At 44.1% G+C, this 20,866-nt stretch overlaps 1 protein-coding gene across 9 annotated transcripts in view; it reads right to left on the reverse strand.

Moving 5' to 3' along the window:
- The window catches only part of TUT4 (terminal uridylyl transferase 4), an 86,644-nt gene that overhangs the window by 36,411 nt on the left and 29,367 nt on the right, over positions 1–20,866 (reverse strand). For all 9 annotated transcript variants that reach the window (XM_089780417.1, XM_089780418.1, XM_075935980.2 and 6 more), the window contains 6 exons: positions 16,776–16,845; positions 11,549–11,675; positions 8,744–8,863; positions 8,127–8,342; positions 7,803–7,977; positions 5,537–6,288 (listed from right to left, as the gene is read on the reverse strand). In XM_089780417.1, coding sequence (XP_089636543.1) covers positions 5,537–6,288; positions 7,803–7,977; positions 8,127–8,342; positions 8,744–8,863; positions 11,549–11,675; positions 16,776–16,845 — 1,460 coding nt within the window. The remainder of the gene's footprint in view (positions 1–5,536; positions 6,289–7,802; positions 7,978–8,126; positions 8,343–8,743; positions 8,864–11,548; positions 11,676–16,775; positions 16,846–20,866) is intronic.

The following is a 20,866-nucleotide window of genomic DNA, read 5'->3' on the forward strand; positions in this document are numbered from 1 at the left end:
GAGAGCACAAGATTCAGGTCCCAAGGAGGAACTGGTCCCAAGACATGCGCCATCACAGGGTGGAAAAAACTCATCTGCCTTGAAATGGAACAACAAAAATGGAGACCAGATGCACCATGACCAAAGGCAGCGAGAGGCCATGGAGCTTAAGGTGCAGCAAACAGTTCAGGATGTTTTGCAGCATGGCTTCTTCCACACAGATGATGATGATCTGAGCCTCAACATATAAACTGTTTCCACATTGCCACATACGTAGCTCTAGTGGAAGGTTTCTTGATGCCTAGCAGAGCCTGCCGGACACCAATGGAACATTTTGTCATTCATCCTAACATAGCTATGCAGAAACCAGTCTGTAAAGATCCTCGCTGCGGGATTTCGGTACACCACATTGCCATGGCTCTGGGACAGCAGACCCCCCCTCTCCCCAGTGTGGACAGGGGCTGCATTGACCAGGCTGGAGCACACCCTTCCGCCCCCCCACCTATGGCAGGACTCACAGGGCTGGAGCAGTCCGTCGTCGTCCCTCCCCCCTGCCTGCAGTGGGCAGTGAGCTGTGGGCAGAACTACTAAGGCCTCACCATTACACAAGTTGAAATTGTACCTGCCCAAGAAAGCCTGATGCTTTGCCACCTGAAATTGCAGGCTGGCAGGCAAATCTTTCTTCCAAAGAGATCCTGACTTTTTGCCTCTCTTTTTGGAAGTAGAGAAGGAATAGAGTTGCTTGTCCTTTTCGATGGCCGAAGAGACAAACAAGGAACCCAGCGAAGGGTCAGCATACAGATTCTTGAACCCCTTAGCTGGGACAAAGTATTTTTTCTCTGACTTCTCGGAAGTGGAAGGAATGGATGAGAAGATCTGCCATAGAGCCTTGGTGATCTTTAAGACCCCTTTGTGGACCAGCAGATCAACATGAGCAGGGGTGGAAGCCGAGAGGACATTAAACACAAGTCCATCTGCTCAGCCATTTCTTCCATTTCTAAGCCCAGATTTTCTACCACTCTTTGGAACAGAACCTGATGCTCCTTAAAGTCGTCTGGAAGGCTGGTTCTTGAACAACCTGTGACTGATTTGTCTGAGGACAAGGATGAAGGGGTTAAGGGAAGAGGTTTTGGGGCTTTGTCCATCACTGGGGAGGGAGGTTCAGAGATTGGTACCACTTCCTCTATCCCAGCCCCAGAACAATCTGCACACATTGAGCCTAGTGCCACTGGTGTGCCCGGAGCTGCTGGTGCCACCTGCTATTGCTCTGCAGTGGCGGCTGCTGATCGTTTGCAAGGAGGGCACTGCCACAACTGGTATTCCCCATTAGCTCCTATAAGGTCTCTAGGTTGGCCACTAGCCTTCATGCCATCACAACTGATGTGGTATCGGGACCCAAATTGCACCAGTGAGACCTGAGTGAGGGGATAATCCAGCCCCTCTGGAGGAGTTCCCTTGTGGCAGCCACAAAGGAGCCCTTGATACCTGGGTGTGCCTGCTAACAGTTGTTGTTGGAGACTAGTGATCAAAGCAGGATGAGTGATGTCAGAACAGGGAGATATGGTAGTAGCACCTGGGAGACGAGAGCCTGGATGCCAATCATTCCTACATGGCAGGCAATGGGAATCTTCATTAGGGAGCTGACCTATATATAGAAGGGTGAGCAGTGCTGGCAATAAAGAGACCAATGTCGGTCTCTAGGTGAGCCATGCCTGGGTGGCGGTGACCACAATCGTGGTGCCGGCGACCAGTGGTGAGCCCTAAAGGACCTGGCTATGGCTCCAGTGGTTTGCATTGCTGGGGTGAGGAGCACTGTCTTGACTCAGAGGATCACTGGTGTGCTGCTATCCTGCAGGAGTCTTGGCAGCTGGCTTGCCCTCCTGGGGAGGCCTCTGCTCTTTCTGTACTGGAGAAGCCTGGGCTGGTGCCTGTGTCAGCAGTGGATTGGGTCCTATGCCACTCCCTGAGTCGGAGATGGAACTTTTCAAGGGGTTTAGTGCCTCAAAAGGAGAGGAGCGCACCAGCTGCTCTGCAGTGGCTGTGCAGGCCAAATTAGATCACTTGTCCGATCTTGGGGTTCTTTATCTGATGCCAGGGAGCAATGCTTCCACACCTTCTTCTTAGACACCAGTGATGTTGACTGGTGCTGAGCAGAGCCTAGTGCCAGGAGTGCACTAGGCATAAATGCCAAGTTGTTCAGAGATTCTTGGTGCAAGGACTCAGATGTGGGAAAAGGGTCTCATATTTCAGACCTTCTAAGTTCACAGTTGAAAGATTTTATACATACTGCACTTACTGACATGAAATTTGCCCAAGCTCTTGAAACAGCTGAACAGGGATCACAAACAGGCATAGGCCTGTTACACTCCTTGCATGGCTTGAACCCAAGGGGCCAGGGAATGCTCTGCCTGGGATAAAGTCCTACTGGGGAGTCTAACTAACCGTGACTATGACTATCAAGAACAATTAAAACTATGTACGCAGTTCCAAGGCTGAATGGCACCTAATGAGACAAGAAAACAGCTAACCACTTGCAAAGAGAGGGAGAGAAGCACTCCAACTCATCGCCATTGGCAGTAAAAAAGAAATGAAAAGGCTTAGGGATGGCAGTGCTTGATATGCTGCAGCATAAGTGTAGTACTCCATAGGGTGCCACAGTCAATCCTATGGAAACCAGTAAGGCAAAAGTCACCAGTGACTGTGCAAATGGGTATTCACACACAGAGAAAGGAAAGGACATCAGCAAGCGCTCCAAGAAGAAATAATATTAAGCAATACATTTCCTACCGAGTTTTAATAAAAGTCAAATCAATGAACTCATGAAAGTTATTGGCTAAGCAGCTGGTATAAGTGTTAGAAACACTACACTAGTTTTTGACAGTAATAGCCTCTTCTACAGGTGCAGAGAGAATATTTTGCTCTTTTCAGTTTATTCAATTAGTTCAGTTCAATAAATGGTTCATTCCCAGTGAAGAATGCAATGGGAGTCAGAAAGCTGGAAAGCTTGTTTTCCTCTTCCAAATCATGAATTAAAACTAGGTATCAGATTCACTAATTCTAAAATATTGAAAGGCATGGTGAGACTAGAAACAATAGTTCAACAAAAGAAAATATTTCCATTGCTTAATAATCAGATAGTATTAAATGTAAAAGATGTTTTGATAAACTTTATTCATGTATCTAGCACATTTAAGGTATTTTTATTTAACTAATAAAAAATTAAATTGCTGGTTTTGCACATTTTTAATTTATTAGCATTTCCAGACAAACAGAACTTAACACAAATCACAAGTAAAAAGTCATCTAGTAAATAAGAAATGCACTATTCACCAATTTCTAACATTAAAAAATGCAAAAATTAATATCAGAATACATGTATGTTAAGATATAACGTAATATAATATATGGAGATACACCTATCTCATAGAACTGGAAGGGACCTTAACAGGTCATCAAGTCCAGTCCCCTGCCCTCAAGGCAGGACCAAGTACCATCCTTGACAGATTTGCCCCAGATCCCTAAATGGCCCCCTCAAGGATTGAACTAACCCTGGGTTTAGCAGATCACTGCTCAAACCACTGAGCTATATAATACTTTAAACATGTATAGACATAGTGCATCCTCCTGATTAGCAAAAAGAAACACCAAACATGATGTAAAGACTATATTTCAGTGGTCCCCAACCTTTCATGGCTGCTGGGCGCCGAGGGGCAGGGCCGTTCACGTGCTGGGCGTCCGCAGGCGGGGCTGCCCATGCGCCCTGAGCCCAGGGCCAGCACCGCGCATGTGCCGCGCGCCCAGGGCAGGGGCCACCCTTGCGCCCTGAGCCCAGGGCCAGCACCATGCATGTGCTGCGCGCCGCAGGCGGGACCAGCCCAGATGTTTTGGAGGGTGCACATAAATGCCCCGGCGGGCGCCATGGCGCCCACGGGCACCGCGTTGGGGACCACTGCTGTATTTTGTTGTAAATCGATGTTACCTGCCAATGAGAATCAACCCTTCTTTAGGCAAATAACTAAGCAGGGGACTGAAATTCATGGCCCATGGACCATCTATGGCCCGAGGAGTTCCATGATCCAGCTCATGTATCAGTGCCAGCACAAGTCCCTGCAGCCCATGGGAGTGTTTCCGTACCCTTCCTCCAAGCCCAGCCCCTACTCCACACCTGCCTCTTTCCACCCCTGCTCCACTCTCCACCATGCACCTCTATGGGGCTGGGAAAGGGATTCCCACAGGCTGGAGCTTGGAGCGATGAGATCCTGCTTGGTTGGTTAACCAGTTAAATGTTATGTTTACCGAACGTTTAACTGATTATCCGATTAACTGGAATTTTACATCCCTAACTCCTATAAAGGTTGCCAGAATTAAAACACCACACACCCTGAACTCCCATTTAATTCCCTCAATGGCAGCAAAAACAAAGGAGAGGTAATAAGTTTAGAGTCACTCATCATTTTCTGACAAGGCCTTTTTGGCTCTGATCTCTTTTGGCTGGGGGAAACTGGGTGATGTTAATTTGCTCTAAAACAACTAATCCTCAGGAGGGTGCCTGCATATGTATCACCACACTGGCAAGTCTTTTGTCTGATTTACTTTTTTTAAACGAAAGTTTGGAGTTTTTCCACATGAAACTTTGTTTGTTTTTCCCTAAAGAAGGAGAATATGAGGAAAGCCAACCTTCCAATCCTTGGTAACAGCGATAGCCAGGGTGGGAACTATACATTCATAAGTAATTTTGTTGCATTTAGCTAGGATTAAATTAGGTCATGTTTGTATAACTTTTGAAAACTGGAAAATGATTATAATACGGTTATCCATAAGGATATTATTCAGCATAATAATTTGCCTTCTTACAACAGAACAAAACTAAAAAGACAGACTATCCAACTCATTCATTTTCTTTTATGGCGAGCAACTGCGCTGCACTACCCAACTATTGAAAAGTAATGAAACTTAGAAAATAGCCTATACTTCCTAGTGTGACTGTGTGAGGATCATCATATTATATTACTTAGGTATTAGGGATGTAAAAGTCACCCAGAATAGTTAACCAGTTAAACAATTCTGGTTGCGGGCAGTGGGGGCTGCTCCAGCTCCAGTATCACTGTGATGCAGTTGGTGGGGGCTGTTCTGGCCTCAGCTCGCTGTGGAGGCTGCTCCAGCCCTGCCCTGCACTGCCACAGCATGCTACAGAGACAAGCATATAGTAACATGCCTATTAAGTATACATCTCTTTGTACCATTGGCAACAGGGTAGGAATGCTGGTAAAACTGTACTGTAACTCCTCTAAAACCACGGTGATACCCTGACATGTCAATTTCATTCAACCCGATAAAAATACATTCACCTGTGCTGAAAGAGCAAGTATTTGAATCAGGGAGAGTAATAATACAGGACAGAAAATGGTACAATAACTAAACAGTTCTTCCACATGATAGTCTAACAGTTTGGAAGCAGGAATACAGTGCCAAAAGGTTGTGAAAGGAGATATTTTGCTGCTAAGTGCTTATTTTATTGGTGTAGGAGTAAAATAACTCCTTTATTTATATCTCTTACCTTTCCAGAAGTCAAAATAAACTTATCAAATACATAATGCATTTCTTCTCTGGAGAGGTTATCTTCATCTTTAAAGTTGCAAACATCTACCATTGTTTTGCAGTTGTGCGAGGTAGCTGATGTGCTAGTGCACTTCTCCTTCTGTAAACACTCCATTACTGAACTCTGTCCACTTTCAAAATTAGCAAATGCATTAATAGAATTTGGGTCATGGAACCGATGGTCACTGCAGTTACAATGGTGGCTTAGGTTGTCTTCGGTTAGACAAATTTCTGAAGGCTCTAGATCATCTTTTTCTTTGAGTGATTTTTGCTTTAATTCACAGCATTCTTTAGAAATAAGAGATACTGTTTCCCCTCTGTCTTCATCATAATTGGAGTCCAAAGCATCTGTCTTATTTACCAACAAACTGTCTGTGTTCTTGGAAATACATTTCCTGGATGTAGATTCCATTTCATTAAATTCAAGTTCACATTCCTGTATACTACATCCATTTCCTGCGTTCTGTTTCTCTAAAACATTTTCTCCCTGTGGAAGGCAACAGTTGGCTACAGGTTCACCAGATTTTGCAGATTTCTTGATGCTAATTTTTCCCTTTTCTTTTTTTCTGGTATCTGGTTTGGATTTAATCCCATCCTTAGTTTGTGGACATGCAAAATATTTATATGCTGTCCTGAACCGCTCCAGGATGTACTCAAACACCATCTGGCTATTTAGGCTTCGTGCAACATTCCTCTTTAGTGCAAAAGGATCTAGAAAAAGACAATTCAAGTAGTAATGCACTAGTGTAAATCAAGTAATACTTGCACAATAATGTATTTCAATTTTGTAAGTTATTAGTATTTTGTATTTCAAATTACAGAACCTTATAATATTATCCAGAACTATATTTACTATGCTATACAACTATTTTTCATTTCATCTTAAATAAATAAATAGCTCAGACATATATTGTTTTAAGTACCATTTAAGGATCTCGATTCCAATAGAATCTATAGACTTTTGTGTATAATCACCACATATTTACTGTAAACGCCTGAATAATAAAAATTATGTACCATTTCTGCTTTGTTAAAAAAATCCTATATTATGGCTAATTCTCAAACTTGAAAGCAAAGTAAATATTCAGACATTACAATCAATCTTTTAGTAACCCTACCCAATGTTTTCTCCTCCTCTAATATTTTTTCGCTGATGTAATTTGAAAAATAATTTATTACAAACTATGTCAAAATCAGGAAACTCTATAAAACAAACTCATAGAGTTTCATATTTTGTCTCTCCTTATAAACCACAAATTTGGTCTGGAAGTTACAAGTCAAAAGAAGACCTTCATAACTGCAGTTACTGACTATTCCATCTCCGATCTTAAGGATCAAGTTGGGTTGCTTCTTCCTCTTACATCAACTCCTGTACTAAAAATTCAGCAAATGGAAATTAGATGAAAACACTGTTATGAGGATATAATCCCTCCCTTTTCTGACTCCTTATTCTTTTCTTATCTGTTGGCAACCTTTAAAAATCTGTACTTGGTCCACTCCATTTCCCTCTATGTGCTTTACGAGAACTCAAGCACAACCATCTCTAAGTTGATGGCTATCAAATCTATTATCTACTTTCAACCTCCACCCCTTTTGTTCAGATTCTCATGTCTAGCCATCTCTCCTACATCTCCTACTGGATATCTCACCACCTCCGTATTTTATAAAAACTGTGATCTTATATTATTCCCTAACCTTTTCTTGCCTCCTCACTTTTCTGTCACCACTGACAATCCAAAGCTCTGATACATTATTTTCTGATCTTTAACAAATACTGTGCAATTATTTTAAAAAAATAAATAATAAAATAAAAGATTGTTTTCCAAATGAATAAAACTTAGGCAAAGAATTATTCTCTCTCCCATCATCACATACCACATTAGATATCACTATCAAATTTACTCCATCCCATGGCTTTCAAATGTTCTACCTTTGGCAAAATATTCAGTTTTTAATATATTTACAAGGGCATACACATCATCCTACTATGCTACCCATCAGCTTCCCAGTGTCAAAATATAGCCCATGGGAGATTATACTCCACTAAGCTGGTTCCTCAAGCAGCCTGGATAACTTTTGCACATTTGCCATCTACACTGTACTATTGTCTTCATTTAAATCTATTCCAATTTCTTGTCCAAGAACTAAAAATAAATGTTAGGTAAGGAAATTCCAAAGAAGAGCGTATCACGCCTGTAGACCTGGTAGAAAGTATATTACCCCACCTTCAATGGCTATTCGCCTTTTAGGCCAGTTTTTGTTCTCTCTGGTTAAGAATTCTTGTACCCGTATGCTGATGACATATTCTTCCAAAGCAAATTCCAGTGTGTAAAACTTCAACAGTTCTAACCAGAGTTGCCCGAGGGATATTTGGTGTGGTTTTTCAAATGCTAAGGGAGACTGAAACAAATATGAATGTTTAAAGCTGCAGTAAGAAATGAAAATTCCAGTATTTTTCTAGGGCTTTTTTAAACAGAAAGTGTAATGATCAGACAGCAGAGGGGTAAGACAGCAGGTATGGTCTCCATTCAGATAAAACAATAACTCACTTTGCCATTTTTCTCCTTTGCATTATTTTGGTTGTCCGCTTCTGAGCTTGCTGGCTTTTTACCACCTTTTTGCTGTTCAGCTTTAGCTTTGCCTTCTACACCACTTGAGTTTTTCCCCACTCCATTATTTGGTGGTTTGTATTCCCATCTCACAAACTTCTCTTCTATACTTTTCAGTATGTAGTCATCTGCCCTCTTTGAATCAAAGCCTTCAATCTAAATACAGTTAAAGGATTTCTGAGAACAAAATTGTAGGTTGCATACCATCGTTGGGTCAAAACATAGAAATGGCAAAAGGGACACGCACGCACACACACAAAAAGATAATTTCCTCAACACTACTATTGGTAGCTATGCATGGGAAGAAAGGGGTAATCACATTTCAGTGTGAGAGTTATTCCTTCCCCGTGAGCCAAAGAACAATATTGCACAGTTGTGCAGGTGTATAAGAAGAGACTTTCATTTCCTCAGAAGTAACATACACAAGTAAACCACCCAGAGAAAAATGTGGTAAGTATTTATTTAGAATACTTCTTATGATCTATAAAATACCAGTGTAGCCATTGCCCCTTAAAAATACTGCAAGAGTAGGATTATTATATTGCCAAAAAACTTACCCAAGTGCCTAAATAAGATGGTAAAATGGATGGTTTTCTTTGTTGAAGAAAAAATATCACCATTAAGGCAAAAGAGTATGAGGGAATCCCACCTTCTGCCTGGCAGTCAATATGACACAACTAAAAAAAAGATAAGACAGCTATAGTTTTCTGATAAGATTTTAGCATTTTCATTATATATTATATAAATGAGTCTTTGGAAAAGTTCAAAAGGAATATGGAGCATATGCTAAAAACTGACTAGAAAGTCTTTCATCTCAAAATCCAAGGAAATGGTAAATTTTTACATAGAAGTTTTCTGTTCTACAACTCCTTGAAATCCATTTAGAACATAACACTTTACCTACTTTTTTCCACACCATGCAACTCCAATGTTACAGTATTATTCAGACAGTTACAGTAGACACACACTGACCAGAGGATAAAATATAAACTCTAATAATTTGTAAAGTTCTTCAACTTCGCTGCTGCTACTCCTGCATGGACTGATTCTATCAAAATTTTATGCTTCTCCCAAGGATTTATGGATTTGGTCAGAGAATCTGCTATTGTGCAATTGCCAGGTACAGAGGGTTTCCTCATACCTAGCACTATATGCTGATAGAACGTTTTTTCATGTGAGCTAAAGAGGTTTTTCACTATTTTTCAAGTCAGACTTCAAACAGTTCTTTTTTCTAGTTTGTAATGTTATGGTCTTATGTATTGTACAGCACTGATTCATGAAACCCTCTTCATAAAAATATCAATAATTAATAATCTACTATATATTTTAGAGAGTTTGTCTGTCTGCCTGTCCATTCATCTGTCTTTTTGTTCAAGAACTCCTCCTAAACAGTAAGAACTAGGACCACCAAATTCAGTATACTGCTTCCTCTCACCATAACTTAAAGCAAAGTAAGGGTTTGGTTATGCCAGGAAAATGGGATGTGCCTGGAATGGCACTGTTTCTCATAAATCCATGCAGAAAAAAAAAGAGACAATCACCTGGCAGGTGAAAGCCAACCATCCCCTTCCCCATCAAAGACTGCCAGAGCCTCGCACCCAGAAGGCACTTTTTAGAGAGGGTGGGAGCCTGAACTTCCCCCCCGTCCTTTGGATTCATGCAGGAATATTTCTGGATGTTCCACTTCATTAGGGAGTGAGGGGAAAGAGCACAGTTTGCTGCATTCCTCACTCTGGTTGGGGATCACAGGGGACAGATGTATAAGAATACAAATGAGTACAGCCCTCTTAAGTATACTTTCAGATGCCAAATCCTTTTATAATTGAGATCTGAGGTCATTACTAAGCGATACTTGACTTTAAATGACTTGCCTTTATTTAAAAGTGCATTCCATTATGTAATGTTACAAGGGTGGGATTATGGATGAAGGGCTCAGTAAGCAGGCTGCCCCAGGAAGAGAGGACAATCCCAACCTCTCTCTCACAGAAGCTTGGGGACAGGTTAGAAGTGCTTCTCCATGGCTACTGCAGCTCCAGCGAGCACAGCCAAGGAAGGGGTGCAGGTCCTAGGGCTGGGGCAGGTCCAGGTTCATCTGCTCTTTGCGTTCTCCAGGCAGAGTTAGGAATGAAGCAAACTGTGCACTTCCCCTTTGTCCTGATGAAGGGGAACAGCCAGAAATGTTCCCGCATGAATTGGGCAAAGGGTGTCTGGAGGGTGGGGGGCTCGGGGCTAGGGCAGTCCCAAACAACAGGGGAGGAGAGAGCAGGAGGGAGATTAGCCAACCCCTTTCACCTGCCTGGTTTTATGAGGCCAGGTCTATATTACAGGGGAAGGTCTGCTTAAGGGATGCAAATCCAGCTATGTAAATAATCTAGCTGGAGTCAATGTACCTGAAGCCAAACTTTGGTGCCATTCCTACAACAGGAGGTAGATAGGAGAAATGCTCCCATCAACTTCCTGTATTCTTTGTGATAGCAAGGAGTACTGCAGTCGACAGGAGCACCCTCAGCATTCGATTTAACAAGTCTTTACTAGACTCGCTAAATCGAATGCTTGAAGATCGACCACCATAGCTTCGATCTTCCCACAAAGATAGATGTGGCCTGAGAAGCAATCCCATTCCAGGCACATCCCATTTTCCTGGCATAACCAAACACTTACCTCATTTTAAGTTATGATAAGAGGAAGATGTTTACCAAATCTGATGGTCCTAGCTCTTACTGTTGAAAAGAAGTTATCGAACAGACAGACAGACAGGCAAACTTTCTCAAATACATGACTGATTACATACAACTAGGTGTGTTACTGCTTGTATTTCAGAATCCAGTTCAGAACGATCATCTCTATGGTTACTGTAGTCTATTTTGTGGACCCTTTCTCTGTATTCCTTCAATCCACCTTGCACGTCTCTACTCCCTCTTTTCCTTCAACATAACCTTGTCCCTGTTGAGGAAAGAGTGCCTCCTTCTTTGTAGCTTCTCCTGTTAGCTCTCCAGCTCAGCCTCAAGTAAAGCTCTGCCTTATGTCTCAGAAGAAAATATTTTTTCAACCTTATCATCTCTCTCCATGCCTCTCTCCCTATCCTAACATTTCTTTCTGTAACTGAGAGATATAAATGCTGAAGAATTTGGGGATAGTTTACAAGAAACATGCTACACTAGACAATAGTACATTCTGATTTAGCAAAAACATAAAATATTAATATAAAACTTTGATATTGCTGCATTATAAATTACATGTTGTTGGTGTCTATGTCAAAAAAAGTATATTCACATAACACATTCACTGCTGTATTATACTTTATGTCCAATCCTCAAAGGGGAAAAGACATGTTTAAACAGTCTTTGTTTTTAACAACTTACTCTAGCCCAGTAGCGGAAAGCCAACACCAAAGGAGTAAGGACAGGTTCCAGTTTGCCAAGTGCAGCAAGCAAGTCAGTTGTAAGACAGGCCACATCATTTCTAGCACTCACTTTACAAGTTAAACCACTGTCATTAAGAGAGAAATAAGAAATCATTTAAGTTTATAATTTTAACTCCAAGTAAGCAAAGTCTGAAAGATTGCTATCCCAGCATATTGAAAACAAATACCAGAATATTTCTAATGAATAAAAGTGACCATTTTAGCAAGCAACATGATACTTACCAAATTGAGTTAAATTCTCGTTACTGCAGGAGTTGATATGGAATTCATAAAAATCACTTCCACATATAACAACGAAAATTATTGATTTTTTTTTATGTTCAGCTCCACCACTGATTAACTGTGTGGCATTATGTAACCAACCTAAACTTCCTATGTGTGTTTCCACACATGCAAAATGGAAATAAGACATTAATCTCCTCCTCCTCCTATAGCTCTCCCCATCATTCACTTGTCATTACCTAACATCGGGTACAAAGTAGACATTTCACTGAGGTTGGTTAGTATTCATTGCCCTTGAGGAGAAAGTGAATCTGTAGGAGGTGGAGAAGTGGCAAACCAAATTAAACCTGAAAAAGCTAGTACTTCAAATATAAAATACTAGAAGATTGACCCGGCATTGTTCGGGTCCTTAACTCAATCAATTTTTGTTTTTTTGGAAAGTAAAATCAAAATGTACATGCTTCATTTGAATCATTGCTCTGGGGTGGGGCAGGGGATGAGGGATACAGTATGCCAGCTGCTCCAGGGAGAGAAGACTACCCCTGTCCTTTCTCTCTCAAATATCAGTAAATAGCTGTCCCTTTCTCCACCCCTACCCTAACTGGGTTACAGCTGTCCTGGTCCCCATCTCCAGCCCTTTGCTGCCCCCTCTGGTTATTTACACAGCATAACTGTCACTGCTTTCCAGCCTATATTATCTGCTGCACCCATAAGGTCATCATATAGTAGAGCCCTACCTTTCCGTTTTATTTTACTGGCACAACGAAACCCTTACACCTTGCTTTTAGTTAGAGGGAGCTGTATACCAAATTTGGTGCGCCTAGATTTTACCATTTAGGAGGAGTTCCTGAATAGACAGATAGATAGATGGACAGACACACTTACAGAAAAACTCTCTCAAATATATAGCAGATGTGGTAAACTGGGGCCTTGATTATCATCTTCAAAGTGCATTTTTGGGTTTCTTTTTGTATTATCTTGGTTTATCTTCTCTCTCAGATAATACTTTTTTTTAACAAAAAGGTAAAAGGGCCTTGACTCTTTCAGATTAAATACAAAAACCAGAGCCAGTCCACTCATTTAAGATCTATGCTGTGTGTTTATTTTTTAATTAAGAGCAGGGATCTACAAGCTAAATCTTCTCTTAAGATACTGCACTCTACTTCCCATAATTATTAATATTTACATTTTGGTAGTATCTACAATGTGCTAGCCACATCCATACAATAATTCCTGCCCCAAAAGAGTAGCTAGAAACTCTCCTAGTTTCTAATACTTACTATACTAACTGCCAGAGGGGATGTCTACACTACAGCGTTATTTCGAAATAATTAATTCGAAATAACACGTCTACACACAAAATGCATTTCGAAATAGTGTTTTGCTGGGCATCAGGTCAGGAGTTACTTTGTGTGGCTGCTGCCTGAGGCTATCTGAGGCCTGTGCTTAAAGGGACCCCTCCTGGACAGCCGGTTCTCAGGTTTTCATGCTTGCTTGCCTACTTTGATGAGGGACAGAAAAACATTTTGTCTCTGTGTGCTCTGGTTGCCCTCACTCGAGACACCACAGCACTCTGCAACATGGAGCCAGAGCTGCCCCTGGGCACTTTGTTGCTTCTTGTGGACGCGTTGCTGCAAGCCTGGCTGCACTTGCTGCAGGCTGCCATCTGGGAGGTCCATCAGGGGGCTGTCAGTATCCAGAAGACCCTGTGGGAGAGCTTCCACCCTGAGGAGCACTAAGAGCCTCCCTGCTCTACCCCACTGGGGGCTTGTGCCTCATTCCTCCCTCACGTCCTTCGACTTACCCCCCCCCCCAACCTCTCTTCCTGATGTCAAATAAAATACACGTATTTTCATGAACACAAACTCTCTTTATTTAACAAACCTGGGGGAGGGGGAATGAAACTCTGGTGAGACTAGGGAAAGGAGGTGGGAGAGGGGAGGAAAGAAGTTGGGAGAGGGTAGGAAGAAACCTGGGAGGACGGAGCTGGAAGGGGGAAGCAAGGAGAAGAAGGGGGAGGGGAAGCTCAGGGTTGCGGGTCTCACCGGTTTTCATGCAAACCTGCTCCCACGTTCGCATGTGGCCTTTGGTGGCCAGGCTAGCAGCTATCCTGCCATAGACGGCCACGTTCCTCCATGTAGTGCAGAGATCATGGACACTGGGGGCATCCCCCCCAAACCTGAATAAGGTCCATGATCTCTGCCCTGGACCAGGAAGGCGCCCGCCTTCTCCAGGCCCTGGCAGGCTCCTGGGAGCTGGCAGACTGCACCTGGGGAGCGTTGGAAGGCTGGCTGCCAGTGGCTTGCTGGATCATGTCTTGGGGCCACTGGGTCAGGGGCAGTGACTGCTGGCTCTGGGCTGGCAGGCTTGGAGCTGGCACAGGCACTGTGGCCAGAGTCTACCCCTTAAAGGTCTTCGGGGAGAGGAGTGTTCTTGGTTGAGGCTGGAGTGGCCACCAGGGCACCCTGGAGGCCCGCTATTTCGAAATAAGTGTCTACACACCACTTATTTCAAAATAGCTACAGGCAGTCCCCGGGTTACGTACAAGATAGGGACTGTAGGTTTGTTCTTAAGTTGAATCTGTATGTAAGTCGGAACTGGCGTCCAGATTCAGACACTGCTGAAACTGACCGCCAGTTCTGACTTACATACAGAATCAACTTAAGAACCCCAGGCGTCCCCAAGTCAGCTGCTGCTGAAACTGATCAGCAGCTGATTCCAGGAAGCCCGGGGCAGAGCAACTCTGCCTCGGGCTTCCTGTAGTCAGCGCTGGTCAGTTTCAGCAGAAGCTGACTTGGGGACGCCTGGGGCAGAGCAGCTGGGGTGCTACTGGACCAACCCAGCAGCACCCCATCTGCTCTGCCCCAGACGTCCTGATTCAGCCGCTGCTGAAACTGACCAGCAGCGGCTGAATCAGGACCTGGGGCAGAGCAGCTGGGGTGCTGCCGGGTTGGTCCAGTAGTGCCCACAGGCGCTGCAGGACCAATCGGCAGCGCCCCAGCTGCTCTGCCCCAGAGTCCAAAACAAAAGCCTGGTCTGCTGGGGGGGGGGGGGAGCACACTAGCTGCGCCCCCCCCCAGCAGACCAGGGACACGGGGAGCAGAGCCGCAGCGGCAGCGGGGTGCCGCGCCTCTGAGGCTTTGTTCTGGCAAAGCCTCTGAGGCGCGGGACCCCCCGCGGCTGCGGCTTCAGTCAGGGTGCCTGTGGTCTGCTGGGGACCATCCCCAGCAGACCACAGGCACCCTGACTGAAGCCGCAGCCGCGGGGGGTCCCGCGCCTCTGAGGCTTTGCCAGAGCAAAGCCTCAGAGGCGCGGGGAACCGCCACTGCTGCCGCTCCAGTCTGGATGCCTGTGGTCTGCTGGGGACGGTCCCCAGCAGACCACAGGCACCCTGACTGAAGCCGCAGCCGCGGGGGGGGGGGTCTCGCGCCTCTGAGGCTTTGCCAGAGCAAAGCCTCAGAGGCGCGGGGAACCGCCGCTGCTGCCGCTCCAGTCTGGGTGCCTGTGGTCTGCTGGGGACGGTCCCCAGCAGACCACAGGCACCCAGACTGAAGCCGCAGCCGCGGGGGGGTCCCGCGCCTCTGAGGCTTTGCCAGAGCAAAGCCTCAGAGGCGCGGGGAACTGGCGCTGCTGCCGCTTGGGTCCCGGTGCCTGTGGTCTGCTGGGGACGGTCCCCAGCAGACCACAGGCACCGGGTCTCATGCGGCAGCAGCGGGGGTTCCCGCGCTTCTGAGGCTTTGCTCTGGCAAAGCCTCAGAAGCGCGGGAACCTGCCCGCTGCTGCCGCTTTGACTGAAGCGGCAGCAGCGGCGGTTCCCCGCGCCTCTGAGGCTTTGCTCTGGCAAAGCCTCAGAGGCGCGGGACCCCCCCGCGGCTGCGGCTTCAGTCCGGGTGCCTGTGGTCTGCTGGGGACCGTCCCCAGCAGACCACAGGCACCGGGTCTCATGCGGCAGCAGCGGGGGTTCCCGCGCTTCTGAGGCTTTGCTCTGGCAAAGCCTCAGAGGCGCGGGACCCCCCCCCCCCCCGCGGCTGCGGCTTCAGTCAGGGTGCGGCTTCAGTCAGACGGTCCCCAGCAGACCACAGGCACCGGCACCCAAGTGGCAGCAGCAGCGGTTCCCGCGCTTCCGAGGCTTTGCTCTGGCAAAGCCTCAGAAGCGCGGGAACCCGCCCGGTGCCCCTGGTCTGCTGGAGACGGTCTCCAGCAGACCAGGGGCACCGGAGCAGCTTACGAACGGGGCTTTCTCGCCCCGACTTCCGGGGCGAGAAAGCTCCGTTCGTAAGTGCGGATCTGACGTAAGTCGGATCCGCGTAAGTCGGGGACTGCCTGTATTTAGAATTTGGTGTTATTTCTCATGGAATGAGGTTTACCAAATTTGAAATAAGTGCTCCGCTATTTCGATTTAATTTCGAAATAGCGGTTTGGCTGTGTAGACGCTAGTAAAGTTATTTCTAAATAAGGGCTGTTATTTCAAAATAACTTTGGTGTGTAGACATACCCATATAGTGGTATTGTACACCATTAAAGAGCAGCTACATTTCATTCAAAAGGTGGCTGCACTTCAGTAGTTGAGGAAGTTGTCTGCTCATGTTGCCTTTTCAGCACCTCATGGTTTGTGAGGATAAATTTATTTAATGCTTAAAAGATCCTTAGATTAAATGGTTAGTATAAGTTTTAAGTATCCCCTGAGAATGACTCTCTCTTTTCCTTATTTAACTCCATCCAAAAGGAACATTACCAGAGTCTCCCACCTGGTATACTCAGTGAATCATACCTAGCCCAAGTGAAAGGATGAAGTCATCTTCTCTTTCTGGACTACCTTTTTCACTATTTGCATGATTATTACATTGACATTTATTGCTGTGAGCGCAATATACCAGCTGCCATGCGATATGAATAAGTAGAATAAATGTTGATATATTGATAAGGAATCCTTCTAAACAAACCTTTTAACATCTTTGCAAAAGACAACAGGAACTTTGGCATGGAAATCTGACTCCACATCTGAGTAGATAGCTAAACAGGAAGAAAAGACAAAAATATAACCTATAAAAGTCTTTTATAGTTCTCCCTAATAGTTTCTTTTAGCTTCTAGATTCAAATTAAATACAATTAAACTGCAGGTGCCATCTCTCGAAATACTTTCTGATCACTTTGGATTCTCACATTTAATAAGGAAAGGTTATTTAGCTTACAGTAATGATAGTTCTTTGAAATGCATTGTTCACATGGACTACATTCTTGGCGCACATGCAACTCATGCATCAGATTATTTTTTGCCTAGCAATGTCCACTGGGGATGCATCTGCCCCTTCAATATCCTCCCTTCCCTTCCCCACCTCCCACTACCAATGGCAGAAAGAGCTAAGGAAGCCTACATATCCCTCAGTTCCTTTGCTGAAACAGAACCCAGAGGACTAGGACTCTATGGGTATGTCTACACTGCAGCGCTATTTCGGGATAACATTTGTTATCTCGAAATAGCATTCTGCATATCTTAACAGCAAGCCCGTTATTTCAAAATACATTGGAAATAATGGGCTTGTTATTCCGATGTCCCATAAACCTCATTGCACGAGGATTAAGGGACTCATTGGAATAGCTCTCTATTTCGAAATTAGTGCTATTCAAAATAGGCTATCTGGAAATAAGCTACATAACTTGCATAGCTCAAATTGTGTAGCTTATCTCAAGCTACCTGCTACTGTGTAGATGTACCCTACAGTAGCAGTAAAGGAGGCTAGAGCATGAATCCAAATGGAGAATGCCTCTTTAAGAACCACAGTTACGGTAACATAAGTAAGCAATCATTCTTTCTTCTTTGAGTGATGGCCCACATGAATTCCATTCTTGGGAACAAACAAGTGATTACCCGTTTGCTTGGAAATGGATTAGAGAAATCTTACTTAAATAATTACAGAACAAGCATGTGAAAATTGGAACTTCTACCTAAGTACAGTGTCTTGGAAATGTGTAGACTGATCTCCACATAGCTGCCCTACAAATTCCAGAAATTGAACAGTCTTCAAACTGGCAACATAGGCTCATAATGTCTATTGGGATGGGCCTCATATGTCTCAGTGTATCTTTGATACCATCAGGTAGAGAAAAGGGGGGAAAAGCATGACTTCAAAAGGCCAAGCTGTTTTAATGTGAGAAGTACTTGAGGGTCTTTGGTATTGAAGCCTGGATCAGGTCCAGAACCTCGTGAGCTGCCCATATTGAGAACCATTTCCATTTGGTTTATGTTTTCCTGCTCTCTATCAGGATTTCCTAGACCTGTAGGGAGCAATCTCTGTCTATGGTACTCAGCTAGCCACTGCGTCAGTTGTGGTGACTTTGGGGTTTGGTGGTATATCTGGCTGTGGTGCTGTGAGATGGCTTTGGGGTAGGCTGAATGGCCATGTGTATTAGTTCTATCAGTCAACACTTGCTAATGCAAAATATTAGAATAATTATGGATTTGTCTCTTGATTTTAGAAGTTTGGGGAGCAGGGGAAATGCTATGAGATCCATGCAGAAGGACTTACTACCCAATAACTACCCTAGGTTCACAAACCCTCTGGAACAATAGTTCTGGCTCTTTGCATTGACATTGATGGCTCCCCCAATGCAATAATATTGGCTCTATGATGGACTTCCTCAGTGTACATTCGTTTGCGGTAACAAACTGATTGCCAGGTTGCTGATTCCTAGGAGGTGAAGAACTCTATGGTGCTGGCACTATGTCCAGAGCTTCATAGTTTCTAGACCTAAGAGGAACAAGCATACACCACCTAGGTTGTTTATAGTGCATTGCTGACATGTGGTCCATCACAATTTGCACTCTGGGGTTTTGGAAAACAGATAGGAAGGCAATGAGGTTAGTGTTATGGGTCTGAGCTCCAGGAAGTTAATGTGAAGTACCATGTTTTCTAGAGACCAAATCACATGCCTCTTTAAATTGATCCAGGTGGACTCTCCAAGCCCATTCCTGACACATCTGTGATTATTGTCCTCAAAGGGCAGGGAACCTACTGTACACATCTGTGGGTTCCTTCCACCATCTGAGTTCTGTGATGATACCATGATCTTCTCATATATTTGGTGTTTTGCCAGGGAAAAGACCAATCTGAGCCAGGGATGAAGTATGGCAAAGTGCACAATGACATCTGGTTTAGCAACCCCAGACATGTTTCACCCATCCTAGACAGGTATGATTCTATCCCAACCAATAGTGACTGCACTGAAACCTATCTTTATGGAGATATACTCTTGGTGACCTGGAGTCAATTATGACTCTTTTGTACTCTATCACCTTCAATATAGTAAAATTATTTTTTGTAGTTTACTTGGAGGGCCAACAAAGAAACACAATGTCCATTCCAGGCTTGCTGCCATCTCCTTCTGGGATCTGCACTGCTTCAGCCAGTTGCCCAGGTAAGAGTAGATATGAATACCTTTCCTGCTGACATGTGCCACTACTATCACCAGGCACTTTATTAAGACTCTTGGTTCCATGGAGTCCAAATGGCAGTAGAGTGGACCCCACCATAAATCTTAAGCATTGCCTATGAGATGGACAGCTATGTGGAAATATATAACCTGCACATCAAGAAATACCCTTCAGTTTTAAGCAATATAGACAATAATTTACATCCTGAATCCAAGGTGGGGTATATACACATTAAGTCTCCGCAGATAGAAGATAGGACGAAAACCACCTTTTACTTTGGGATAAGGAAACATTGGGTTTAGTATCTCTTGAATGCCTCCTAGACAAAGCAATGAGGCCACTTCTGTATATAACAGGCTCTTTTGGGAAGGATACCTGCAAACATATGGGGAAGACAGCTGAAATATATAGAGTAGCTGTGAGCAACAACAATTAATGCCCACTGTAAGCTGTGATGACCATATAGGCCTTGGGAAAGTAGCAAGGTGGTTCCTCAAAGCAGGAGGCAGCTCTAGATTGGTCCCCATCATAGACAAGTATGATTCAGTGCTCCTGTTAAAACTGCTGCCTTTGAGAGGCTTACCGAGGAAGCACAAGATGGGAGCCCCTGAAACATCTGGGCTTCTCTCTGTGTTGGTATTCCAGATGAAAGAAGCAGTCCTCTCTTTGCTGGGGACAGGGTTTGCATAGTCTTCTATAGAGAGCAAGTCTGTAGATTCCCTGGGACCGCATTGTGACCTTTAAGTCACTGAGGTAGTGAAGACCGTAGTCCACCCTCTGGCTGAAGAGCTCCAATCCCTCAAAGGCCAAGTCCTCTACAACAACCTATACTTTGCACAGTACACTGCCCAGTTGCCTGGAGACATGAGACCATTTGTCTCAATGTGACATTGTCTCCTTGACCTTATGGACATATCAAACGGACCATGGCTACTATAATGATCTCAAGATCATCTGAGATCTCTTTTTAACACTTTGTGGTCTGCTTTAAACTTAACTATCTTGAGTAATATTGTATCATCTCCAAACTCTGCCACTTCTCTGTTTACCCATTTTTACAGATCGTTTGTGAATATGCTGAACACCACAGATCCTAGTACAGATCCCTGAGTGATCTATTTGCCTCTCTCAATTCTGAAAATTAACTATAAACTCCTATCTTTGTTTTCTATCTTTTAACCAGTTACTGATCCAGGAAAGGATCTTCCATCTTATCCCATGGCTACTTACTTTGCTTCAGAGCCTTTGGTATGGGACCTTGTCAAAGGCTTCCTGAAAGTACAAGTACACTACATCCACTGGATTACCCTTGACCAACATATGTTGACCTTGTCAAAGAATTCTAATAGATTGGTGAAGCATGATTTCCCTTTAAAAAAGCTGAATTGACTCTTCTCCAACAAATCACGTTCATTTATGTGTTTGATTATTGTGTTCTTTACTATATTTCAACCAATTTGCCTGGTACTGAAGTGATACTTATCAGTCTGTAATTGCCAGGATCACTCTGGAATCTTTTAAAAAATGTATTACGTTATCTGTCCTCCAGTCATCTGATACAGAAGCTGATTTAAGTAACAGGTTGTATACCAGAAAGTAGCT

This window comes from Pelodiscus sinensis, chromosome 9 (assembly GCF_052426305.1).
Source record: "Pelodiscus sinensis isolate ZL-2025 chromosome 9, ASM5242630v1, whole genome shotgun sequence".
Lineage (NCBI taxonomy): Eukaryota > Metazoa > Chordata > Testudines > Trionychidae > Pelodiscus > Pelodiscus sinensis.